Below are 26,354 nucleotides of genomic sequence, written 5' to 3' on the forward strand. Positions count from 1 at the left end.
AATTAGGCTTCATATTAGGTTTAACCTAAGACGATCGAAAACGTGAAGGATAATCAGCGGCCTGACACACCAGATGACGCTAAACCCGTCAGCAAAATGATCCTTGATGAAAAGGAAAACCCAATTAGCTTCCATCTCGCTGCCGGTCGTTACAATCATTATCACAGACATTAAAAAGACCGGCGCACATCATCCTGACCACCAGCCCAACGCGCTCCTGTGCGGCGGTGTTTTTCCTGAACGTCGCGCATAAAAGCAGCTTTTAACTAATCGAGTGTTTTCTCTCCAAAAACAGAGCACAGACAGAGAGAGAGAGAGAGAGAGAGAGAGAGAGAGAGAGAGAGAGCGGCTCCTCACAGCTCTCGCCGTCCTTTCTAACCATTAATGAGAGATGCTGGCCACGTTTCTGATACACTTCCACCTTGATTATGCGCGATCACAGGGCGCAGCGGACGCCATCTAAAGTGGGCCCTCGCCCCCCTCCTGCGCTGCGTTCGCTTCAATCTCCGGTTGCCATGGCGACTCTTTTTTAGTATATGAGGCTGCCTGATTTCAGTGTGCGGCTACGTGTGAGGTGGCTTTATGCCTGAGGACGTTGTGTCTGAAGAGCTTCCAGAAAGAAAAAAAAAGAAAAAATTAAAGTACATGGTTTTAGTTGTTGCCGTTGGGAACAGGGATGACAACATGATGGAGCGGCGGCTTTCTGCAGCTGGGATCTGGTGACATGATCATGAGCAGGGAAGTGGGTGCATGCTGTGCCTAATGGATGAGGTAAATGTCTCCTCCATGCAGCACAACATCTACCGAAAATAGCTTCCTTTTATGTTCACATGAAGACTGCATGGTTCTCTCTTACGTAACCAGTGCCTGAACTGGGACAGCGTTCACTGCTGGGTGTAATTCCTGCAGATATCAGTGGCTGTCGGATGGGAGGAGGTTTCGGTGTTTTGATCAGGACATAGACAAACATTGATTGAGGAAAATAATTTTGTTGGTTTTATTCAAAAGTAAATGAACATGACTTTTATTTGATCTTTGATTAAACATCGTATCCCGTTGAGATTTTAGATCACATTTTGCAAGAGAGAAACGTTTTGATAAAAATGAATAAATGAATTACGTAAAGGTTTGCTTAGGAGAAAAGCTTGCAGAAACAAAAATATTATTTAAAGAGTTTGTTTCAGTTTTGAAGCTGCAGCTCAGCACTGTATGCAAAAATGTAAAAGTTTGCATTAATTTCTGATTAATGCAAACTGATTAACAGATTGTTTTGATTCTGTTATTGCGCATATTTGTACGGATCTGATTGATTGCCTTTACTTTTGATTATTTTGCCCATCTGGGCTGCACCTCCTGCTCTCCTTTGTCACTTCTCAATCGTTCATGACTTTAAGAGCTACGTCTAGGGCTTTTTTTGTTGCTGCTTTTTTATGTTTGTTTTTTTAGTGTTTTTTCTGAATTTCTCATTCTTTTTGTGCATCTTGTTTTTTTATATACATTTTCTCTATATTTAGTTTATATATTTTTCCCAACACAGCCAATCTTTCTTTGTTGCATCACTTTCTGGTGTTTTACATCTAATTGTTTTGTCTCTTATTGTTATTTTTTCTCCTGCACCTTTTAGGTTTTCTATTTTTTAGATGCAAGTTCATGTCTCTTTAGAAGAAGAGTTCTCAAAACTCTGCTCCTTGAGTGTGTGTGTTTTTCTGTTTATATTTATTCTGAAAATGACAGCCATGCTCTTCTTGACTGTAACCGTGTGCCTTTTTTCAACATTTAGTCTCCTTTATGACACTTATTTTCTCTCTTGCACGAGTTTGGATTTAATTTCTCTTCCCCGTTTTCAGTCTTTCCGTGCTCATTCAAGTTTAAATCTTGCGAGAACATCCAACTTCGGTTCACATGGTGTGAAAAACCTGCTGGTTCATTTATTACCTCTCATTTGGTCCTTGCCTTTAATTGCAAGTTTCTGAAGACAGGTTTTAATGTAGTACAGGAACTTCAATCCAATGCCATATTAAAAGAAGAATAATTGGGACGTACATGGTGTTTGAAGGGTGTGTCAAGAACGCAGTGGGCTCTTCGCTGAACGCGTGTTTTGAGAAAGCATAACCTCTAGAATTAAAATAAAACGACAACATGGTCAATTAATCTCAAAAGATGCCCAATTTGAAGGGGATTGAGGAATATACCCCCCCCCCTGGTCGGGTCGAATATTGCATGAGTTCATACGATCAAAAGCAAGAAAGGGCAATCTTCTGAGACCTGAAACTGGAGCAAACATTCCCACACAACATGAAAACACTTACACACACACACACACACACACATACACACCAACAACCCAGATGACCACTTTTAGAGCAATTCATTCTTGCTCACACAACGCGCAAGCCCGGTGACAGCAGCGTCTGTAGAGAATGCTGAAGGGAAAAAGAAAACAACAACAACAAAAAATCATCATCACCCGTCACTCACGGCAACATGCAGCGGCTTCACGTGCAGCATCCGCGCCTCACGTGGGGACTACAATGGAGCGCATTAAAAAGAAATCCGTTATCCTCTCGCTCAGGCCTTGATTGCTCAAAGTGGTCTTTAATGGTGTGAGAAGCGTTGCCATGGGGACGGGCTGATGGAGGATGGGGATGTGTTATTTTCTACCGATGCGCGCGTCGGTTTTGTGAGGGTGTGTGGGCAGTCGGCGGGGTCAGTCGCCACACAGGGCGAACAAGCGTCCACGTGGAAATCTTCAGGTGGGATAAAGCGGCATGAGTCCGTGTTGTTCTGTGGGTTTTATAAAAGGAGTCAAAGGCGTTTTTAACCTCTCTGATGTTTACTTGAAGGCAGGCGACGCCAGATTTTATTTTTTCTGTAAACAAACCCTAACATTTTACTTCAGAACATCTACAGCCACTTGATTACTGAACAGCTTATCCCAGCCTAAAATCTTAGTGTTGGTTAAAATAGACATAATTCAGTTTTTATTACATTACATAGAGATGGTTTTACAATAACTGCCTCAATACAAAAGGCCGGAGCTGTAAAAGTTTGGGATAGTAGCCATAGGTATTTTAAACAAAGCCAGCTGCAGGTTTTTCAGAAATTACATTGATGACCTTCAGCATTAAAACACACCAGAGATGTTTTACTCTCTGACTTTCAGGGACTACAACAAAGAGATCACTCCTCCTGATCTCTTTGTTGTAGATTTTAAATAATACAGCCATTCTTCGAAGTGGGAAAGACAAGAAACCACGCTGTTTTAATAACCAAGAGGTGTGTTGATCTCCAGAGTTTGAAAATACTCGACTGTATGAATCCTGTTTGGATATTTATATCATCTGAAAGAGAGTAAAAATTTAGGGGTTTTTTGACAATGAAAACGTAATTTTAAAGCAGACGCCTCCACAGTAACTGACTTCTTTCCAGAGATTGTTTGGCCTCCTTTCATCTGGTATCCTGTATTGTCCAACTCCGGTCCTCAGGGGTCAGTTTTTATAGCAGTCTGTGGTCCAACTCAGCTGACTCAAATGCTCAAACTACATCCTCAGCATGTCAGAATTCAGCAGAGGTTCTGCTGACGTGTCATCATTGTATTCAGGTGTTGAACCAGGGATAGAACTAGAACTTACAGGACGCTCATTTTGGACGCCACTGATTTAAACAATCCTTATAAACGACTGACAATTTCTTTTCTCTGAAATTAATCACTCATTAAATTTTGTCCTGCAGGAAGAGGCTCCTTCTGTAGTTTATCATTTCAAGGCAATGAGGTAGAGAGCTTCCATCCTAACTGAACTGAAAGAGCAGGAGCTTCTTAAAGAGACAGAGGCCCAATTTCAAGGCGTCAAATTGTGAAGTCAAATTTATTTAAAGTTATGTTTGATATATGCAATGGGGTTTCTTTTATAGCAACTGAAGGTAACAGTTACTTGATTGTGCTATAAAATGCTACTACGTGCCTGGAAAATAAATAACACCGCCTCTTTAATTTTTCGTAATGTGGGCATCTTAATAAAACTAAAGAGAGTTTGGTTCTGAGCAAATGGCCTCATGTGTGCAGCGTTCAGCATGCTGCGGACTAGTACAGTAAATTGCTGCATGAGTTATGCACATCTTCAAGAGCTATGGTGAACCACAAGTAATTAGCTGGACATTTACTTTAGATTTCAGGGTAGATGAGGATTGTTTTACCAGAAGAGCGACTACTCCGAAGAAGCTCAAGTTCAATGAAACCAGTTTCACTTTGCGACCCGTTTTCCTGAGTCGATTTGCTCCGTTCTTCATTCTGTTTGTGTTGTTATGCTGCTGCACCCTGAAACCTGATGAATCCCTCAAAGTTAGACCCTCTCTAGTCTGATGTAATACTGTTCGCACTGAGACAGCTTCTAACATTTAGAGATGTAAGCCAGGCAATAAGAAACAACGACCACACACACACGGACACACACACACCATAGCGATAGGAATTGTTCAGGATGTGTAGGACTACAGAGGATCAACATCCCTACATATCGACTGGATCTGCAGACGTTCTGCTGTCCGCCCCTCAGAGCTGAACTCGACTCGTCCAGCGATCGGCAAACGGACTAAGCGGAGCGAAGACGGTAAGTGGACGTCTCGCAAAGCGCATTTTACTTCACAGCAGATCAATTTGTCATTAATGCCTCAGCCGGGAGGCCAAACGGGGCCCAGGAAATGAGGTTCCTTCTGCAGTTCTCTCATAATTACAGATACAGTCGAAGCAATCAAAAGAAACCGAAGGCTGATGGATGTTATCAGGAGGAAAATGAAGTTTTTTTGTTTTATAAAGAAATGGCTACGGATAAATAAAATCACAAAGAGATGGGACGTAAAGTGCAGCTGTACTGACAGCATCCATTGTGATGAAGATTATAACAGAAGATCATCATCATCTGGTTTCTTATTTAAACATCAGAGTTCAAAAATGCTGGTACACACCACACTTTTATAATAATTTTGGGTTAAGCACATTCACCTTCTGCTCCACTGTAATGGCACTACTTTGTCTCAGTCCATCACATAAAATCCCAATAAAACAAACTGAAGCCACTTGTAACATGATAAAGTGTGAAAAAGTTGTGTCACACGTTTGCACGATCACACCAAGCATCCTGCCAACTGTTTCACATCCCTCAGTCGGGGGCCGGTTCACGACGAACGAGATGCAAAAAATATCCCAGCAACAGTGAGGATGAAAAAAATAAATCCGTTGTAAAAATGAAGGCCAAACTTTAGATCTTTAGCTTAAATTATGAGGAGGGAAATTTAGTTTTTCTACTTGGGAAGATGAAAAAACATGAAGCTCTGCAGTTTTGATGCACGTAATGACGAAATAGAAATAATAATTCAGGTTCTTCTGTGTTTGTGGTGGCCGTAGGGAAGCTGATCAGCGTCGGTCTTCATCAACGCCGGCCTGTTATAAAGTGATAACCATAAGATGCCAAATTAGAAATCACAGCATTCAAACGAGCGCTCCATCTGACATCGATAAGTGAATTCCTTTGAGTGCATTTATGCAGCTGAAACTGGAACAAGCGGCGGTCCGATCCCGATCCACATGAGCAAATTTAGATGCGACTGAGATCTGACTGAAATTTGATGCTTCCTGACATGAAGGAAGACATGTTTTTAATCACGCGTGTGAGGAAAGGTGGCATTGTAAGCATCCTGCTGCCGACAACAGGACACGGCTATCTTTATCCAGAGTAAACTAGATGATGAAAAGCAGCCTGATGCACATTTGAGACGTTCCAATTATTCACTCCACAGCTGAGTGGAAAACAGAGCTGGCTTCAAAAGGACCAACACTTTTCATAAACAGTTGGGTGAACCATGAGTTCCTAACATCCTGCAATTGGTGAGCAAAAAGAAAAGAAACGTTTTCCAACGGAAAAAAAAAAAAAAAGAAAATTCATCAGAGCAGCAGTTTTCCTCCGCAGATCGTTGACGTGTTTTTAGAGCAGAAACACACACCGAACTCTCCCACCGCCTCTCATTCCGCGTACTCCCATCCCCGCTCTCCTCGAGGAATAAAACCCTCATTAGAGCTGCCATGTATTTAGTCAACATCACAACAATGTGTGCGATCAAACATGACTTCCAGTGAGAGATCTAACAGGCCTCATCAGGAGATGCAGAGACGGATAAGCAGGCCTGGGGACGGAGCGGAGATCTGAGCAGGTGACGGCTGTCGGACCCCATCATCTGTCCCATTAGTCAAGCCCACAACAGGCCAAGATGGAGGCTGGGGGATAATGTATGATGCCCTCCACAAGGATTCGGCAGTAAGAAATAATCTGTGTTAAAAGAAAATCCGCAGAATGATTCGGAGTAAAAAAAACAAAAACAAAGCAAAAGGCAAACTCCAGCAGTTTATAAAAATCATCATTAGAATTAATTTAGCTTTACTGGTGCATCTGTTCTGGTTTGAAGCTGCAGGCGGGATTATCTGTAATGTTTACATGGCCTGGAGTAATGTTGGGACGTTTAATCGCTTTTCTAACATCTCCTGGACTCAGAGCGGCTAAAACCACAACACACAAAAATATGCATCGATTCAAACTTGTGTTTAACACTCTGGGTCTCCTGTTCCTCTTTGTAGCAAACCACCTCCATAAATATTAGAGACGCATAACAAAGCTAAAATCTCGCATGTGATTTAATTCTGTGTTACTGTCTAAAACATTTTACGCTAAAGAATTTTGTTTTATCTCGTTCTTGATCCAGGTGGGCCTTCGCGCCGTCAATCATTCCTGTGTGCACGCCGTTTTCCTGGAACCCTGAGTTGTTTCTCTGCCATTAGTGCATCAAGAAGCACATGTACGAGGTTGATTGACAGCAATAAGACCCATCTCCTAGCTCTGATTGGTTCTTTTTGACCAAGAGTGGTGTATTTTTTATTTTATTTTTTGCAGAATCTCTTCATCGATTATTCGTCTTTCATTAAACTGCCACGACATGATGACAGTTTTAACAAGTACAAACTGCCAGTATGTAACTTTTTTTTTTAAAATAAAAGTTACATACTGTAGCTGTAAGAGGTCCTTTACTGAAACTAAGAGGCTTGAGTCCAAGTCCTAGAAAACAGTCCCACACCATAATCCAGCCTCCTGATACAAATTCAGCTGGGCAATTCCCACTGAGTTATCAGACAGAGAGCCATGATTTGTCTCCACTGCTCCAGCAGCAGCGTCCGATTTGACATATCACTGTGCACGGAGATAACCTTCCTGTTGCCTCATGGGTGGTTCCAGTCCTGCCCTCCGCCCTCCCACTGTCGTCAGACAAACTGGTGATTTCCGGCTCGGTGAAATCCTCACCAAACCTTCGTGCAGCACAAAATCTTCAATTAACACTGACGCATGCGTCTCAGCCAGTAGGAGCTTCTAACCTCCCACTTCACTCCCCTCGTTTTATTTACAGTCTGCCGTGGAGCATCTCTGCGGCGGAGCTTCATCCCGTCAGGCCGCTGGTTCCTCCCTGCAGCCGTGCCACAGGTGACTCTGTCCTCCACACAGCAAAGCAAACAACAGAACATCTCTCCTGCAGCATCAATAAAGAGTCATCCTCATTATCATTTCATCAGGTGTGTGCCTCTGCTTCTCTCCTTGCTCTGGATTCAGACGTGCAGAGTCTGACTCCAGAGGGGTGAATTAATGAGTTTGTGTTCTGCTCCCGTTTGTTATCCCATCATAATGTAGCACAGAAAGCTAATAGCCAAACAATACACAACAGAGTTTTGCTTCCGATTAGACGTTATTGCCTCCGCCCACGAGGACACAACGGTGCAGTTTGGTTTTTAGCCGAAGATTGTGGATTGATTTGCATAGAAGCGACCTCATAGAAGGATTACCTCCCAACTTGAGAGGCATTGAAAACACTCTCCATCTATTTGGTGGTATAAACTGTTTCTCTGCTGATGAAAAAATACCTCGATTACTGCAGAAAATGTTACAGTTTCCAGTGACTTTCCCACCAATTTCCTTTTAATCTGGAATCCATGTTCGGAAGACAAATAAAGCCTCTGATGCAGAACGGAAGGTAAAGACCAGTTGCAGCTCAAACGCTGTTAAATAGTTTGTGTTCTCACGGCTGAGTTAATTGGTTTATTTAAAACCGCAAATGGTTCATCCTCTCCCTTTGTGAGGTTAGCTTTGGTAGACGTAAAATCAGCAGGCGTGCCGCTGTGCGACCTCGATTTGACACATCTTCAACGTTTTCTGCTGCAGGTTTGAGCCAAGCGCCCTCCCGTAGTCAGGTTCGCCTTGCTTTGTTGGATGAAGTAAAGTACGAGTAAGTAGGTACGCATCCCTTTCACAAAGACATCTCAAAATCATTCGATATGCTACAGTATTGATGACATAGTTCTTGTTCAGTATTTATCATCTACGTTTGGCTCTCCCACCCCGACCACATCTGACCAACAAACAGATTTCAGTCTTCTCATGCGGTTTGTGGCGAAAAGGTTTCGGTTCGCTTAGAGCTTCCTCTGCATCAAAAGAAACCAAACCACCGGAAAAAAAAGTCAATGTTGACAAACTCACCCACTAGTGAACAAACCATAGGCGTGAAAGGTTTCATTTCGTTTTCTCTCTTGGTGTAAAATACAAACCCTCCAGGTGTTGCATGGAGGGAAGATATTTGCAAAGGAGAAAAAAGTTAGAATTGTTCTGCATTAATTAAACTAATAATGAAATCAAAAGCTGAATGAACCTGGCCTGGATTCTTCTTAATCAGATTGTAACAAAAGGTTATGGAAAAGCAGTTATTTTCAGTGTTCATTAGTATGTGACAGAAGCCGATAAAAAAGGAAAATACTTTCTAAGCTTGTCGTGCCGAATCATCTCAGATGTTGGAGTCCTTGTGCGTGCAGAGACAGAGAACATGTCATTCATAAGATCTCACCACTCTCATCCAAAAGCAGCTGTTCTCGTGTGTTTGGTTTGATTTGAGTGGATGATATAATTTAAAGCACTCCACACCAAAGCAATACAACGTCATCACATTAGGAAATGATGCTCAGTTGTCTTTTGCTTCTTTTTTATTTTTTATTCAGCATGAAGTCAGGAGCAAATCTAAGTGAAGCAAGCCCTTGTCGTTTTGATTTTCAATTATTTTAAAGCAAAATCAAAAATAGATGCCTGTTAGTTTTGGTCTTAGAGTTTTTGTTCGAAACCTGGCCTCCGTGGCTCAAACCCGATGAAAACGTTGGAAAATAGTTTCGATTTAAATCGAATTCGGCAGCAAACAGATAATCCTGTCTTGTTCTGGATGCCCTGAAACATCACAGCCTCTTTGCAGAGAATGTTGGTTGTTTTTCTGCCTCACTTTCTCTGAGGGTCATTTTCTGCTACGGATGAGTGAAAACAAACCCAGCATTTGGCATTTGTTTTTTGTATGGAGCTCAAACCGAGTCATGATTTATGTGTGCCATTCCGCCCCTCGTCTGCACAGCGAAAAGATCACGCCAGGAAAAACACAGAATTTGTGTCAAAATTGGAATGACTCAGCAGGTGTGTGTGTGTGTAGTGAGCAGAAAGCCACAGCTGATTTCAATCTGAAGAGAGAGAGAAAGAAAATTTTTTGTAACAAGTTGAGTCATTGATTGAACCCTGAATGGGGCTTTTATATAAAATAATGGTGACACAGTGACTCAGTGGGGATATTGAAACGTCTCATTTTCTCTCTAAAAATCAACAACTTCCACAAAGTTGACCTCCCGCTGCGTGCTGAAACCAAAGAGAGCAGCTCTCACACAAATGAAAAAGTCACGTTGGAGAAAATCTAGATTAGTCTGGATTAAAAGGAAAAAAAACATCTACTTCTAATTCAGATTTCACGTATCAGCGCTGTTGGTGCAAAACAAGCCCAAACCATCACCCCACCACCAACGTGCCTAAGCTGCTTCTCTGAGGTCGTTGCTGATGTTTTTCGTTCCAGGAATTGTCTTAATTTATCCCCGTTTGGATCATTATCCTGATAATGACCCGGTGGGTCGATGCATTTAATCAGAAGCTGCCAAATTCCCTTTAAAGTCTCATTGAGGCTACATTTGTTTTTCCAGACACAGTTTTCTGTTGATTTAGCTTTGTGATATTTAAATAATGTGGAATCTGCTGCTGCAGAACTAAAACAGGGTATATATATATATATATATATATATATATATATATATATATATATATATATTTATTTTTTATTCAGTTACAATTGATCAATCCTAGATTTCAATACATACCTTTTGAATTTTTTTTTTTTAAAGTGTACGTGGTCTAAAATGTAAAAAGGAAGTTTACATTTTAGACCACAGCGTGCCACAGTACGGAAAGAAAGCTGCTTATTAAATATAAAAGTAGAATCAAAAGATTATTTTTGTTTTGGTACCTGAATGAAGCTCCCCTCCATCACAGTTCAATTTGTGCAAAAGTTGAGAGAGTTGACTTTCTTTGCCTCCAAAAATATATGTACTGTTGTACGTTAAGAGGTGATTATTGGTCTGAGTTCTTGCAAACACACGAGAGAGGCTGCCTGTAAAACCACCAGCCATTCATCCACCAGCCAAACACTTTTAGCAGCTCAAAGGAACAAAAACAACAACAGAAAAAGGACAACTTCTGACGGCTGCGCTCCTTTCATCTCCACAGATAAAGACGGAGGTGTGCAACAGAAGCGTTCGGACGGCAGCCAATCCCTGCAAACCGCTCCAATCCAATTTACGCCCAGAGCTTTTTGCCCTTCACCTCAGCAGGTTGCCAGGAGCAAATAACTCATTCTGCCGTGCTCCCGTTCAATCAAAGCATCTGCACCGACTCCGCCTACAGTCCGCACCGTCACGCGAGATCGTTTTCTGCTGCGTGTAAGTCAAAGGTCAACGCGGACACCTCGTTCCATCAGATCTGCATCCCCTCCGCTCTGAGTTTCCAACAGCTCCTCGACCCGCACTTCAGTCTAGTACGAGGAGGCTCTGATGACCTTTAAAAGCACACAAACTTCTGCTTCTCCTCGTTTCCTGGGCGATATGATCAGAGAGAGCTGCTATGCGAGCAGCCAGGCGTCTGCAGAGAGAAGGGAAACGGACAACCTGAGGTCTGGGAAAGCAGCCAGCACTGCCAGCAAAAATCACCCTACAGACACAAGCCAAGCCCTTCGGAGGGTTGTGATGTCATCGTCATGCTCTGCACAGAGAACAGCCCAGAAAGTCCAGAATATTCCCCGGTTCAGATTACCTGTCACTTGGGTCATTACTGAAATCTAAAGCCCATTTCTGGGCTCCGCTTGCATTCTGTTTCTTCCCTCAGCTCCTCATTTAAAGGGTCAACATGCATGCAACAGATTTCAGCAACGCGTCAAGAAATATTTTATGTCTTCGGTTTTGTTTTTAAAAGTTTAAAAATGCTCCCATTTCCTGACCAGACAGAGCAAAGATGCGACTCTATAGCAGCTGCATTTCTGTTGACCGTAAAATTGCACAAAGTGGAATTATGAAAATAAATTCGCTTCACGAAAACAATTTCCAAAACATTTTTACATGAAATGTTTTTGTGCTAGGATGAAGGGGGTTTTGCGTCTGTATCAAAATGAATGTATTTTGCTGAACTTTAATGGAAACACTTTATTGCAGTTGCTCAACATGAGTCGTGATTAACAGCCAGGTATTACCATTAGCAGAAAAGACAAAGAAGACAACAAGAAGTGGCAGGGGGATGATGGTACTGCATGTTTGTTAATGACTTATCGCATGAACAAACTTGTGTTTCTCAGACATTAAAAGTTTTGCACATGTTTGTAATGGAAACCCAGCTACAGAGGAATGTGGAAGAAGATGCTCTGGTCAGATGAGGCAAGAACTGAACAGGGAAGCTGGTCAGTGGCACAGCAGAATAGTTTAGATTGAATCATAGTCATGTGTTAAATTTAAATCCAATAAAGAATCTGTGTCAGAACTTGAAAACTGATCTTCACAGATGCCCTCTGTCCAATCTGACTGATTTTGAGCCACTTTGCAAAAAAACATTATTATACTAATGGGCAAAAGTTTCCTTCTCTGAATATGCAGGGTTTTAAGAGACATATCAGTTCTCCAGGTGAGGTGAATTCAAATGCATGCCACACTTTTCAGATTTCCAATTGTTAAAACATTTAGAGGAAAACGTGTCATTTTCCTTTCCTTTTATGCTCTGCTTTCTGTAGAGAGACCGGAGGGGTATTGGGTCGTAGCATGACGTGACGTGGAAAACTTCAAGAGGTGTGGATACTTTTTACGAGGCACTGCATGTCTTGAGTTTTATGTGGGTTGATTTCTGAGCCATCAGGAAACAACCACAATACACTGGCTGCACTGCAAGCACTAATCCTGCTTTATGCAAACCTTTTCCCTGAATCAAGAGCAAGCCAATGTTTCTCCACCAATCGAAAATCCCGTGGGGGACTAGAACAGTAAAAGCACGACATTTTCTTCGACGTTTCCAAAACTCCAGAATCTTTGACATCATCTAAATTAACCAAGCTTGAGCGTCTCGTATTCGACATGAGAAAACGGCGGTTTCTGCTCCTCATCCATCCATCTCCCTGACAACAGCAGAGAGGAACAAGACAAGAACAAGTGACACCAAGTGACAGCAGCACAAACACGGAGCTGACATGGTGGGAGATCTTTCTGTCTTGAGTTACGACTCGACGACTCGACTCACCGAGCAGAAGCAGAAAAGGATCAAATCAATGTGAAACCGACTCATTTTGGTTCAGCTGAGGCTGCTTATTGTGCGCTCACTGTCAAGGAGCTCATGGCAACGTATCAAAACCACGAGTGCTACTTTTTAAAGATTTGATTATGAATCTGACTGGAATCAGATTTCTGTCCAATTGAAGCTGGCTACCAGACTTCCTGTGAGTCAACGGACTCACTGCTGATGTGGTCGCTCACTTTTAGCGCTACCTGCTCAGCTTTTTGCTATTTTACTGTAAACTGCTATTTAATCAAGATAAAACAGGCACTCTCTCAGAAACCAGTGTCCGCACCACATGCCCTCCGATGACATCACATAAGGCAACTGACCAGAGATTGTTTGCCCCGTCACCTCTGATCATAGCGATCGACAGTCGGATCAAAACATACGAGTTGTATGTTTGGCTAATTTATGCCTCTTCATCCTTTAGTTTGTGAAGAGGAGCAGAAGGAACAGACTGACTTCACTGTCAAAAGTTTAATAAAGACCAATCCCAGTCATGTTGTGATTAAAACTATCTGATTCAGTTGATTGGTTTCCCAAATTTCCCAGCTTTCCTGCTGAATTACTGGATCTTCCATAACTTCTGCAAAAAAAAACAAAACAAACAAAAAAAAAAACAACTGATTGCAAGGCAGAAAAATTATCAAAATTATTAATCTCCTTGGCAGATTTACAGTTAGAGTAATCTTTTATCTCATGCAATATAGGTTTTGTTTTGTTTTTTCTCTGAATGGAAGCAATATTTACATTTTGGAGTGGCCCAACTAGAGTCCAGACATAAATCCGATTAAAAATCTGTGGAGGGAGCTAAACATTAGGGTGATGGCAGGGAGGCGTTTCAACCTCAAAACCAAAGATTAATGGTGAAAAGTGGGTAACACTTTATTTGAAGGGGGGTGAACACGCCTTCATGAATATTTATGACTGTTGTCATAAAGCGTCATTCAGTAAATTATGACACTTTTAATACAAAGTTGACATTATTCAAAATGTCTGTTATGACAACTTGACATTAACCAATAAACCATTACTGTTTAAACTTTACCTTTAATAACAAAGTTATCTAATTTTTTAAGTGCAATCAGTAATACTTTTAAAACAAATTTATAACAGTTATGATTTCTTATGACAGCAGTCATAAATATTCATGAAGGCTTGTTCATGTTCATGACAGGTGTTATGTCATGTTTATGACAGTGTCATGACAGATTTATTCACCCCCCTTCAAATAAAGTGTTACCGAAAAGTGAAATATGCAAACACATGATGTTGGATCTTTTTAACAGGCAAACATCAACCGTGATGCTACAGCAGCTATGTGGAAATCTGTCAAAAATGAACCTGTCCAGCATAATGTTTAATGTCATCAACCCAAACACACACAAAGCAGATCCAGCAGCAGCTTTTCCAGTGCCCCTTTTTAAAATACTTGAATTCGTTTGTATTCTTGAGGAGGTAATCTATACTTCAACACCCAGCTGTGTTTTCACAGTCAGTACATGGTCCATTTGTTAGTGGGAAGAAAAGTGGACCTCTGGATTGGATCTTTAAATTTACTGTTCCTCGGGGGAGACGGCATAAGGGCAAAAAGGTTTTTCTTTTCCTGTCAGCTGCATGCTGCAGCAGATGAGACTTTAAAAAGCTGCGGTGGAGCGGAAGATTTCTGCTACTCGGCCCGTTTTAGAAAAGCACTGAGATTATGAAAGCGGCACTGTTAAAAGAGAAGGGAGTTTTGACTTATAGAAATCTTTTCACATGAAGGGGGGGGGGGACCAAACGGAGAGGAGGGAAGTGAAAGTGGAAATCTGTTTATCCAGGAACCTTTTAGTCACCAGAAACCCCCCTTTGAGTTTCCATCTTCATCATAAGGTCATCATTTTCATCTTGCAGAGAAATCTGCTTATTCCAACAGATTCCGCCTCCCTCCCTCCCTCCCTCCTTCCTTCCTTCCTTCCCTCAGCGCTAATTAGGAGTCCTGCTTCATCTTCCTCCACCTCCCAACAACAACTCCTCGTTCACCTTTCACCTCTGTCTGCACCTGAACTGCTCTGATCTCTGAACCCCAGGGTCGGCCTCTCCTCTTTAACTCACATCCAATCAAGCACGGTCAGGAGAACATGCAGCAGCACCAGCAGAGCACAAGCATTACATCACTCCTGCCATCTCAAACCACAATTTGAAAAAAAAAAAAAAACGTGGAGTTTTTTTCTCTTCTTCTTTTATTTTCCTGGGAAAACAACCTGCTCTAGTTATATCAATAGGAACACGGTGGCATCAGTAATGTGGCGTGTTGCGGGGCGGACTCACCTGGGTTGAAATGAGAGCTGAGGGCGCAGCCGGGGACGAACAGCGCCGAGCACAACGCGGCCAGGAGCGCCAGCATCTTCCCAGCTGGAGCTGCAGAACCAGGAAGAAACACTGCGGGACTCAGAGGACGGGAAACCGGGAGATCAGAGCTTCATTCCTGCCGTGGCTCCGCCGTGACTCCGCAACACGTCGCCTCATCTCTCCCACCCACCTCCTCCTCTCCCCCCCCCCAAAAAAATATGTCTATTTAAACCAGCTGATCTGAATCCTGCCCCCCCTCCCCCCTTTACTCCCCTTTTCCGTTCTTCTCCCGAGTAACTTGGTTCGGATGAAGACGAGGAGTCCAGTTTGACAGCAGCTGCTCGCTCCTCCCCCACAGCTTCACCTGGAAGTTCTCCCACCACCCCACGGCTCCGACCCGCAGGGGTTAGTCACGTGGATGCCGCCTAAATTGATAGAAATCAATTAGAAGTTAAACGAGGAGCGGGGTTTGCGCGCGAGCCGCCGGTGCTGTCCGAGGTGCTGACAGCAAAAGCGCCATCTTGCTCCGTAATGCGCCCCGAATGAGATTTCTGGAGCGGTTTTTTTCTCTTTTCTCTTTTTTTTTGCGCCGTGTCTGTAGGGCGGGAGGGAGAGAGGGAGGGAGGCTTTGGAGGCTGTGCGGCCCGAGCATCCTCAGCTGACTGAAATATTCAGCACAGAGAAGAGAAAATGTGGAGGATGGTACTATTTTTAATGCTGCACAGAGATGTTTGCAACCTGCAGGCTGAAGAAGAAAAAGAAGAAGAAGAAGAAGAAGTAGAAGAAGCTGCTGCATCTTCAACAGGAAGTCTGAGCCTCATCCTCTTTTACTGCTGATGTTGGATATATGGAATAATAATAATAAAAAAAAGATAATTCCTCATGGTATCACCAGAGGGCCAAACGTGATTATAATCCTGCTGTTTGTACATGGATGGAGCCCCCTCCCCCACCTGGCAACATTCCTCATCTGGCTTTCTCCCCCCCCTCCACCTCCAGCCTCCTCTTCCCTTCAGTCTGAGTTCTTGGCATCGCATCGACTCAACTTTTCTTTGTGCATCTTACAGGCTTATCATGGTGTCTGATTGTTCTGCAACAGAGATGTCACACGCTAAAACACTAATCCAGCGTTAGTCAGATCCTCCGGTATTTCTCTCTCTCTCTCTCTCTCTGCACCGCTTCTTGTTTCTTGGCGTTATGTAATGCACCATATATTATTAAAAGACATGATTTTTTTTTTTTTCTCAGCGCTGCCAACAACACAAACAGCGACATCTGAAAGAAACAAACACAAAGCCTTACGGGGGACCGGATATCTGATCACAGGAGAAACGCGTCTCTCTTTAAAAGTCTTTAAGATGATCTCAGCGGAACAGCTCAGCTTTCAAAACTCGATATTTTGTGAAGCGGAGTTCAGTAACAGAATGATACATTCTGCCTGTTGTGAAACATGGTGTTGGCAGGATCATGCTGCAGGGAGACTTTTCGTTCAGCAGGGACAAGGAAACTGGTAATCATGGGAGAATGCAGCACACTTTTCTCATTTTTATATGTAAAGAATTTAAACAAACATTTACCGTTATTCTTCCACTTTACAGTTATGAACAACTTTCCGTTACATAAAATTCAAATAGTCTATATTAAGTTTATAGCCAAAATATAAAAAGATCTGTTCAGTTCACCATCTGAAAAACCTCTAAGCTACATAATACAACGTGGTAACTTGTTTTGTTTGCCATCTTAAAAATGGACACCAGAATAAAAAAAGAAAATGTTGTTTTGCACAAATGCTGCGCCGTCACAAACCTTGTTTTCCTCCTAAATCAGATCAAAGTGTCTTTATCATAATTGTCACTTTCAACTGGTTGTCTATTTTTTTAGGAAGTGGACAGAGAGATTAACACATGACAGTAAAACATGTTCAGAATAACAAACCTTCAGCTTTTAGTCTTACATTGTCAGGGTTTCCCCCTCCAAGTAAAGCCTGGCGGGTCACCAGGCTTTACTTGCATCCCCACCAGGTTAAGCAATGTTTATTTATGTATTTATTTTAGGGGGGGGGCTATGTTTTTTGACTTTTTTGAGATCCTGTAGTTGGTGTTTAGGTGTTGTTAAGAATGTCTTCCAGTAATACACAATTATCCAATGATATTTTGAACATTTTCTGTCACCTTTAAACATTTTTAAACACAAAAATCGATGGGGCGTTGGATGACTGCCGCAGCGCCCATAGCGCCGGGCTTAGCAAGTTTTCTGGGGGGAAACCGAGTGTGAATATCAAACCTTTTAAGCTGCTTTGAATTGTTATAGTTGATGAGATGAAATGTGACTCATCTCCACTTAAAAAGTTTAAACATTTAAAAGTGGGAAAAAATTGTCAAAACAATCTTCAAACTTTCAGATTAAAAAAGCTAAATCTGAAATTCCCCTTGAGCGTTTATGACATGACGTCTTCTATCCCTTCACATCTTTTCTAATCATAATAAAAGATATGTGGGGGGGTGGGGGGGATTGAAAATCATTTTCCAGATGTTACCACTTTCAATTAGATTTAAAGCTGCAGTCTTTAATTCAGACTAAATATACCGGCGCCAGCAGATGCGCCTTCTTCCTGGAGAGACAGAGAATCCCAAGGGACCTCTGCTGACGGTTTCCATCTTTGCTTTTTCAGATTGGACAGGGGTGTCGGACTTAAAATTTTCCTACTTCCCTCGTTCTTCTTCCTCCTCCTCGTCGTCTTTAAAACTCTTATTCCTCTCTCTGAAACAGTGAGTTGCACGTCTGCTGTTTCCGTGGAAACAAAACGAAGAGGATGAGATTGGTTCTCGGCAGAGCAGAAAGAGCTTTCCTTTCAGCTCCCATTTTACGTCAAATCTGACAGGCGTTATGTAAGCCTGTACCTTTACTTCCATTTACATCAGAAACGCACTTTATGCATATACAGATGCTTCCATTTTCTCTGCATTTCCATCGTGTGAAAAAATCTGAAAACCAGCTCTAACCTCAAATCTGGATATCTCCTGGGAGAGATTAGGATCCAGAGAGTTGAGTACCCTCTGCTATATTAGCCTAGCTTGTTCTGCAAACCAACGCAGAATCCAGCTTTCACTCTGACTCACAGCGTCATGTGGTTCCTCGTTTTAGCTCAGTCCTGAAACGATGCGTTTGACGGTTCATCCACTTGATGCCGATTATAAAATCACTGTTATTCAAACTGCGGCACACGTGCAGCGATCCCAAACTGCGCTGCTTGCAGGTCACAGCTTCACTCTGTGAACCGCTTTCCCATAAAAACCGCCGGGGAGATTAGGAGGCTGGAGCCTTGCATGTAATCTGTGACATTTAGAGCAGAGTCCGACTTTTGTTTTCTGCCTGCAAGGCAACGCTGGCCTCATTAAACAATAATCGGGAGAAGATGAACAGTGTGTGCTCGTTCTACTAAAACTTTTAACAGTTTGGTAGAAGTCAAAAACATCAACTTATTTGCTTTGTTGAGCTCAGCAAAAGCAAAGCAAGTGAAAAGAACCAGAAGGAACAGAAAGTTCTCTCCTAAATATCCCTTCTCAAGCAAATCTGATACAAATGTAAGCAAATCTTAAAGAAAAGGACATGCAGCGTTAAAAGAAATGCGTCATTCTTCAGTTACTGCATGCAGCTGTTATAATACACACAAAAAAATTAGAGAAATTAAATCTGTAATTCATTCACTCTTATTTTATTAAAAGCTATTAATGATTCATCTTTGTCCACATATTACAGTTGTATCTTATGTATTCTTCTGGAATTAAAGAGGCAGAATTTTTGGCATTTTGGCAACAATAATAATACCACAAATTATTGTAATTTATGTCATGACAGATTAATTCATGAATGCAGCACAGGAGTAACAAAACCTGGGAGATTAATTAGAGAGTGTAAATGTTTATCTGTGTCCATCTGTACAAGAATTACCTGCAGGAATGAGTGAAGTCCACAGGGAGGAGTAAAGTGAATAAATCCCAGATGAACAGCAGAAATCTCTGCAGAGACATTAGAGTTGAGGATCAGACCGACTGCTGAAAATACAAAAAAAACACACAAAAAAAACAATGTTTGTTCATTTTTTCCACCTCTCAATGGATCTTGTTTCTCCAACAAAGCTGAAAAGTTTGTAAGTCAGAATAAACAGCGTGATTCTGGATGTATGCAAGGTAACAAACACTTCTAACAAGTCAGTCATTTCACTGGATCTCTCCCTCTTTTTTTTTTTTTTTACCTTTGTGATTTCTTTATTTTAACTTCACCTACCATTCATCATCCGTCTTCCTTTATTCTTCTTCTTCCACTTCTCGTTTTTAAAGCAACGTTTTGGTGTGCATTACCGCCACCTACTGGAATGAAGTGTGAATCGAGATGCTAAATATATTCTACGCAGATTTATAAACTAAACAAAAATAAAACAATACATACTAACAAAAAAATGTATTTTTCTTCTTTTCTTTTCTCAATATCAAACGGTGAAATACTGAGTAAAGTGGCGTCTCAGATTCTTCTTTTATGAGTAATTAATAGGTGTAAGGATGCACTACTGCCCCTAGCCAGACTTCGTAGGTACTACACATTCTCTAGCTGCTGGCTCTCTCAGAGATTTCTCTCAGTTCAATTTATTTACAAAGCACCAAAAATCAAGTTCAGTCCAGTTCTTATCAGTGCAGCTTAGGCATACAGTTACATTCAGGTAGACATATGAAGTCCAGTACAATACTAATCTTGGAAACTGTAGAAACTTCACACTGGACTTCAAGCAGCATGGATTCTCTGCCTCTCCACTCTTCTTTCTGACTGTGAGATTTCCAAATCAAATGAGAGGAGGTTATTCCACTGAGCAACAATCCAGACTTATTTTTTCCCTCCTTAGTCTCTGGTTCCAGTTTAGCACACAAAATGCAACAGAAGCAGCCTGCGTCCAGGATCTGTCAGTGTGCGGCGACTCTTGAAGCTCCGACTTGAGCCACCGTGTCCATTTTGTGAAAATCTCCCAAACTCTTCGATGGCATTTGCCTCATAATAGTCTGGTTATCCCTGTTACTGGTGCACCTCTTTCTACCATATTTCTTTTTCTACCACTCAACATTTTCATGTTTGATTGGATACACAAATTCAGCGAACTGCCAGGTTCTTCAGTGATGACCTTCTGTGGATTGGCCTTAATGTGGATGGAGTCCTTGAAAGTGAAAACCAAGTCAGGGTGTTTCAGTTGTTTAATACAAAGACTCAGAGATTTCTGAACAGTGTTTCTGGGCCCAGACAGGAGGGGAATAGATTTTCATTTGACTTTAAAAAAATAAATAAATAAAAGTGAGCAAAATCATTCATTTTAATTTATAGACACAACCTTAGAAATGGGAACAAATGATCACAAGCATAAATTAAATACCTCCGTTGTTACATCAGAAAACAGCTTTTCTTGTTCTTACATGACTACGAATAACACTTCTCCTGACCTGCAATGTGCTCATTCACAGCACTAATGTGTGTGTCTGTTAAAATGTGACGCTTCGTCTGAATGAGGATTTATGGAGTCAATTTCAATTAGACTTCAACACTCGCCAGACGAGTCTTTCATCATCCGATTCGAGGATCTTAACAGGATTAATTATCCCTTCTCTCACGCCAAAGGTTTTACTTAAAGAGCTGTGGGAGCGACGCAAATGGAGAAAAAGCCTCTCTTCCCAGTAGAGACGGGACGTGTCCGTTCTTTGCTGTTGCAGCAAGTAAAATATGTTCAGCAGTTTGTCGAGATGTTCTGATTGTAAAGGTTTGAAGTGGTTCCCTCCCTCTTCTAAAGCAATTCTCTCAGGTTTTCATGCGTAACCAGTGAAAACCAAGAACTATCTGCATCCTCACACCAACTATCTTCCTGTCCTCTCATCACATCAGTAAATCTCCTTCATGGTGTTCTTTGCCTCCTGTCGCTTCTTAAATTGAGCTACTGAAATACATTTTTCAAATCATATACACACAACTGAATATTACAATTAACTCCACAAACACAAGATCAAAAATATTTAAACAGCTGAGAAGCTCAGTGCGTTGGAATTTACTTTAAAAAAAATTTATTTGTTTTTTTAGAAAAACAGATAAACTCAAGCATAACCACTAATTACTGATGAATTTGCTTTTTAACTACGGTACAGTCACATTCACTTTCTTCTGTTTTATCCCTGCCGGCATGCCTAGGTGAGCCCCATATGGGGGAAAGGAGGGCAGACCAGATGGGTCCCATATGGGTTTGTCCACGGGTTCCACAGTGGTCCCACATGGGTTTGTCCATGTAGGGGCCACAGCCTATATGGACCCTACATGGACCCTAAATGGGCAAACCCATGTGGGCCCACCACCATATAGGGCCCATGTGAGCTGTGGCCCCATCCATCCATCCATCCATCCATCCACCCATTTTCTTCCGCTTATCCGGGGTCGGGTCGCGGGGGCAGAAGGGAGGCCCAGATCTGTGTGCTGTGGCCCCTACATGGGGCCACAGCTCCTACATGGGCCTACATGGGCAAACCCATGTGGGGCCACCGTGGAACCCGCGGACAAACCCATATGGGACCCAACTGGTCTGCCCTCCTTTTCCCCATATGGGGCCCACCTGGACATGCTGGCATGGATCCTGCAGGGATTTGAACAGATAGCCAGATTTTTTTTATGCCCCACATAAACTAAACCTGAGCACACAACTGATTTATTGAATTTTCAGCCTAAATATAATTTCTAAAAAGGTAGTCCTGGGAGTTGGACTGGTCAAGGGTTCTGGCCGAGTGGCCACCTGATCCCAGGCTTTCTGATCAATATTTTCCAGGAATCAAACTCTGCACAAGCAGCTCAACGAGCTGCTGGATAGTTGTTCTTCTATAAATAATGAATAGTACCACATTTGAAGGCACAGTTGAAAGAAACTCTGGCGGACATCAAAGCGAGCATCACAGCTGGCGCTGCCGGTCTGATCGCCGACTCTGTGATGATCTCTGCTGAACACACAGCTGCTCAGAAGGTCCTTTGTGTTTAAAGCAGAGGTAAACCCAAAGCCGACTCTATGTCCACGGACACCAAGAGGTCAGTGAGCAACAAAAAAGAAATTACCAGCACAGAGTCTTTTCGTACATCAAATCTGGTCACTTCTGACTCACCATGAAGGAGTCCATGTTCATTCTGAATAAATCGCTGTTCTCCCTCTACGTTAAAAAACTATTAAAACCACAAGAAAAGATTTGATTTGAAAACTCCCATTAGAAGTTAGAACGATGTTTAAGAGCCAATTAGCCGTCAAACCAACCAATTTCCAATGGGTTTATTCACCCAAAGACAAAACTTACATCATTTATCTCCTCCTTGTGCTGTTTTATTCATTTACATTGCACCAAAACAAATGCCAATTTAATGTTGATGGATTTTACAGAATAGCAGAAAAATGGGTTTGTCCTTCTCGTCAACCTAGGAAATAAAAACGGCAATGTTGGAAAAAAAAAACTCTGAGAAATTACAGAATGAACTGCAGACCTTTCCCACCTCAAGAAGCGACATAACCCCCACACTGACCTCGTGACCTCAACAAGACTCTTTTCAGTTCACAAACCAGGGACTGGGTTTGTGGTCAGACTTCCATCTCTATGGAAACATCCTCAAAGGTCACAGAAAGGACTCCAGAGTGTTTCTAAACCTGCAGACAGATGATCAGAAAGGATCTTTTTTTTCTTTCTGCAGGACATGTCAAAAAACAAAAACAACTTACAGTCTTCAGAAACGTCCTCTGAAGCCAGTTCAGTCATCTAGCTGGCTCCAGATGACTGAGCCAGCTAAAGCTGTGTGTATAGGAGATGATTGCACATAAAACTGTTTTACATTCATCAGTTTATGATGCCAGGCCTCTGATATGGTTCAGAGGCCTGGCAGAGCTGCAGCGTTTCCGGCTGAACATGATTTTTCTCTCAGATTAATAATCTTTTACTATTTATTAAAATTGCATACAATAAAAAAAGGATAATTATGATGTAATTTTTAAGAAAGTACCCAATCAATTTTCAGATGTGTGATGTAAAACCTTACAATCCACGGCATTAGCTCCAGTTCACACTCCAGACCAGATGGTGGCGGTATTGCACACTTTCATTTATTTAAAAAACGCCACAAAGAGAAGAAAAAACTGGAACGCAAGGAAAATAACAGACACTGTTCAAATTCGCCATTTTTACTCGCATAATATTGCCTTAAAAGTAGAGAGGGCGTTGACAATAGTTACTAATTTTGGTAAATTCAAGCTGGTGACGTCCTAGTCCGAGTTAAACGACAACACAACGGGACAACAACCGATGGAAATGAAATGTGTGTCACAAAAGGAGCCCGGGGGGACGAAGGCTGCTAAGTGTTGCTAGCTGGTGGTAAGTTTGCTTATTAATCTTCATTTAATTATAAAAAGTGCAGTAAAGATATATAACTTACGTTGGTTTCTTAAATATTTTGTTGTGACTTGTATGATTATTACTATAGTAATTATTCAGCTTCGTGTTATAACTGCATGGAGGCTGTTTGTTGCGACTTATACTTTAATTCATAACTAACCTGGTTTTAATTAAGCTCCATAAGACAGAGAGACTTTGATATTGTGAGGTGGTTGTTGTTCTAACTCGTTCATCAATAATTTTGCTCTGAGGATGAACCTCCACATTGTCTTCATGATGTAAGTTTATTTTTTCAATGAGGAGCTAGTTACATTTTCAACAACAAAAACTGCTGTGTTACCAACACTTAAGTGCTTAATAAACATGATTTGATTTAAAGATAACTGGACAGAATTGTTCTCTTCTTGTTAATCTAACATTTCTCTTTCAAATTTTTTTTTATTTGTAGTTGGCTTTCAGGGCCCTGTGATGGACTGGTGACCTGTCCAGGGTGAACCCTCCCTCTGATCTGATGGCTGCTGGAGATGGGCACCACCAGCCCCCCTCACCACCCTGCAAGGATCAGTGTGTTCAGATCATGGATGGAAAGATTTTAAGGTAGTTTGTCTCCTTAAGTCCACACTTAAAACAGCTTCATAGTTGATGCCAACATCAACTGATTCTATGACATTGCTGACTATTTTTTTTCCACTTCTAACATAAACAGGCAAAGATGACACCCAGAAATATTTTTCCACCCCAGGTATCCGGACCCAATCATCATCAGTTCTTATGATGTCACATACATGGCAAGTCCACAACGCCTTAAAATTGTAAGTATTTTTTTATTTGCCATTTTTCTGTCTTCTTTAAAATACAAATGCTTTCTCTGTTTAATTGCGCTATTGTTCTTTTTTGTAGGTTCCTGTAAAGTGCAGTGAACGGAAATGTTCTGTCGTTGATCCTCACTTTCATGTTTTATTGTCGCACTTAAATTGTCATGTTCATGTGTTCACTTTTGATGTGTAAACTGATAATTTATGTAAAGTTCATAAAGTTGTGAGTAAAATTGGACAATTTTAAAATATCGGTAATAAAACAAAATATTTGAATTACCTTGGGCATCTTGTGTAATTAATCTTTCCATGTAATTTTAGCCTAAAACAATATAAGTACTGTAGTGTAGTTGTGCATGTCATTTACAAAATAGGTACGTAGGAATAAAGACTCACGAGTAATTAAAATTGTAGTTTATTATCAATAGCAGGAAATCAAATATAAAAATTAAGTGTAAATTAAATACATTACTAATATATTAATATAATATTTAATATATTTGAAGTATATTAAATATATATATTTAATTGAGACAATTATTACACTCTTAATACTATTTAAATACTACTAAAGTATATTGAGGACAAAATTAGTTGTTCCAAAATAGTACAGTTTAAGTAGATCGATAAAAGTATACTAAAGTATGCTAAAATTTAGTATACTACAGTATAGGTTTTTTTCACCTGGGTACGCTCCTAGGTTTAGCCTCACCAAGAGGTCACCGTCCTGGTCCATTTGTAGAGCCGTCCAGATTTCAGATTTCAACCGAGACTCCTTCGAAGACCTTGGATGTGTTGAGTAGCAGCGGATATGTTGGATGCAGGAAAACACCACGTTCTGCAGAGGTGGTAACGATTTCCAATGAGTCAGGAGTTTCTTGTTTTCCACCACGAAGCTGACTAGTGAAGGTGGTAAATAAGCTTTTCCTCATCAAAAGGTGGAGACGCAGAGCTGCTGGGCTTACTGTGATCTCTACAACTTTGTGCTATTAAGAAAATATGCTCACTTGTACTGATGAAAGAGGCTACTGAAGGGGGGAATGATGGAGTTACGCCGGAAAGTGACGAAACAAGAGATGGAAGCGGAGCAACATCTTTATTAGCTGGATTTTGAAAGTGGTTTACAACACATAACTGAATCCATACAGCTGCTGTCCACTCACTGTTCATCTCTGCCTGCAGAGGCTCCTGGAGTTCCTGCAGCGAGTCCAAAAGGATGCGTCCTCTGAGATCGCAACTGATGATCGATCTGATCTGCAGCATGACTGACCACTCCACCGGCCTGCATTGATCTGGAGCCAAAGATGACTAACGGAGCAGACATTTCTCAGGGTTTCATTCAAAGCTGAGATGGAAATAGGCCAGTGGCTGCGTTTCCATTCGCTGTAAAACGGCGCAAATTGGAATTAGAAAAACTATTTCACTCAATGGAAACACGTGTGATTTCAGTTGGGTTTCTTATTTACTGGAAACGCAGCAATCCCCCCCAAACAACAAAATAGTGAAAAACCTTTAGCGCACATTTGTAATGAAAGCGCAGCCCGGAACTGTCTCCAGTGATGGAGACAGAAACATGACTCCAGGCATGGCTTAATACGACAAACGACCTCACGTTTCTGCGAGTCAGGAAGATGATTTCACGATCCGATGTGACCGTCGCTGATCTTCCGGCGCTGAAAACCTCTTCAGAGGATAAAAGGCTTCGAGGTTTACACTGCGGAACCACCAGCGTGTCCTCTGAGATGCTTGCTGAGGACAGCAGCAGGTGGGAGGAAGCGGAGCTGCTCAATATATCCAGTCGCAATCATTCATGGGCGCAACATCAATATCACAAACGACTCCAGAGGACTGGTATTTGCTCCTCTCTGTGCATCTTCAGTAGTCAGAGTCCTCTACGTCTGGTCACGTTACAGCTACATTGGTCTCATTAAATGGCTTTAATGTCAACAACGAAGCCATTCCCTCTGGTCATTAAAATTAGATCAGCTTAATAGCTTATTAATAAAAGTTAAGATGAT

The 26,354-nt window shown here is 41.6% G+C and overlaps 1 protein-coding gene and 1 long non-coding RNA gene across 3 annotated transcripts in view; one reads left to right on the forward strand and one right to left on the reverse strand.

The window, feature by feature from the left end:
- Positions 1 to 19,143, reverse strand: part of aatkb (apoptosis-associated tyrosine kinase b) — a 63,424-nt gene extending 44,281 nt beyond the window's left edge. The window contains exon 1 of one of the 2 annotated variants that reach the window (XM_008437628.3): positions 19,032 to 19,143. Coding sequence is in view for 1 of the 2 variants with exons in the window: in XM_008437629.3 (XP_008435851.2) it covers positions 15,060 to 15,135 (76 nt within the window). In the remaining variant the exon portion in view is untranslated. Of the gene's footprint in view, positions 1 to 15,059; positions 15,655 to 19,031 lie in introns of those variants that run through there. The other variant, XM_008437629.3, reaches the window with a different exon arrangement.
- Positions 19,144 to 23,184: 4,041 nt separating this feature from the next.
- Positions 23,185 to 24,615, forward strand: LOC145549076 (uncharacterized). Its single transcript, XR_014085025.1, has 4 exons — positions 23,185 to 23,500; positions 23,970 to 24,118; positions 24,228 to 24,333; positions 24,422 to 24,615. It is a non-coding gene; the product is annotated as an uncharacterized LOC145549076 (long non-coding RNA).
- The last annotated feature ends 1,739 nt before the right edge of the window (positions 24,616 to 26,354 follow it).

This window comes from Poecilia reticulata, chromosome 19, assembly GCF_904066995.2.
Source record: "Poecilia reticulata chromosome 19, P_reticulata-male-v2, whole genome shotgun sequence".
Lineage (NCBI taxonomy): Eukaryota > Metazoa > Chordata > Actinopteri > Cyprinodontiformes > Poeciliidae > Poecilia > Poecilia reticulata.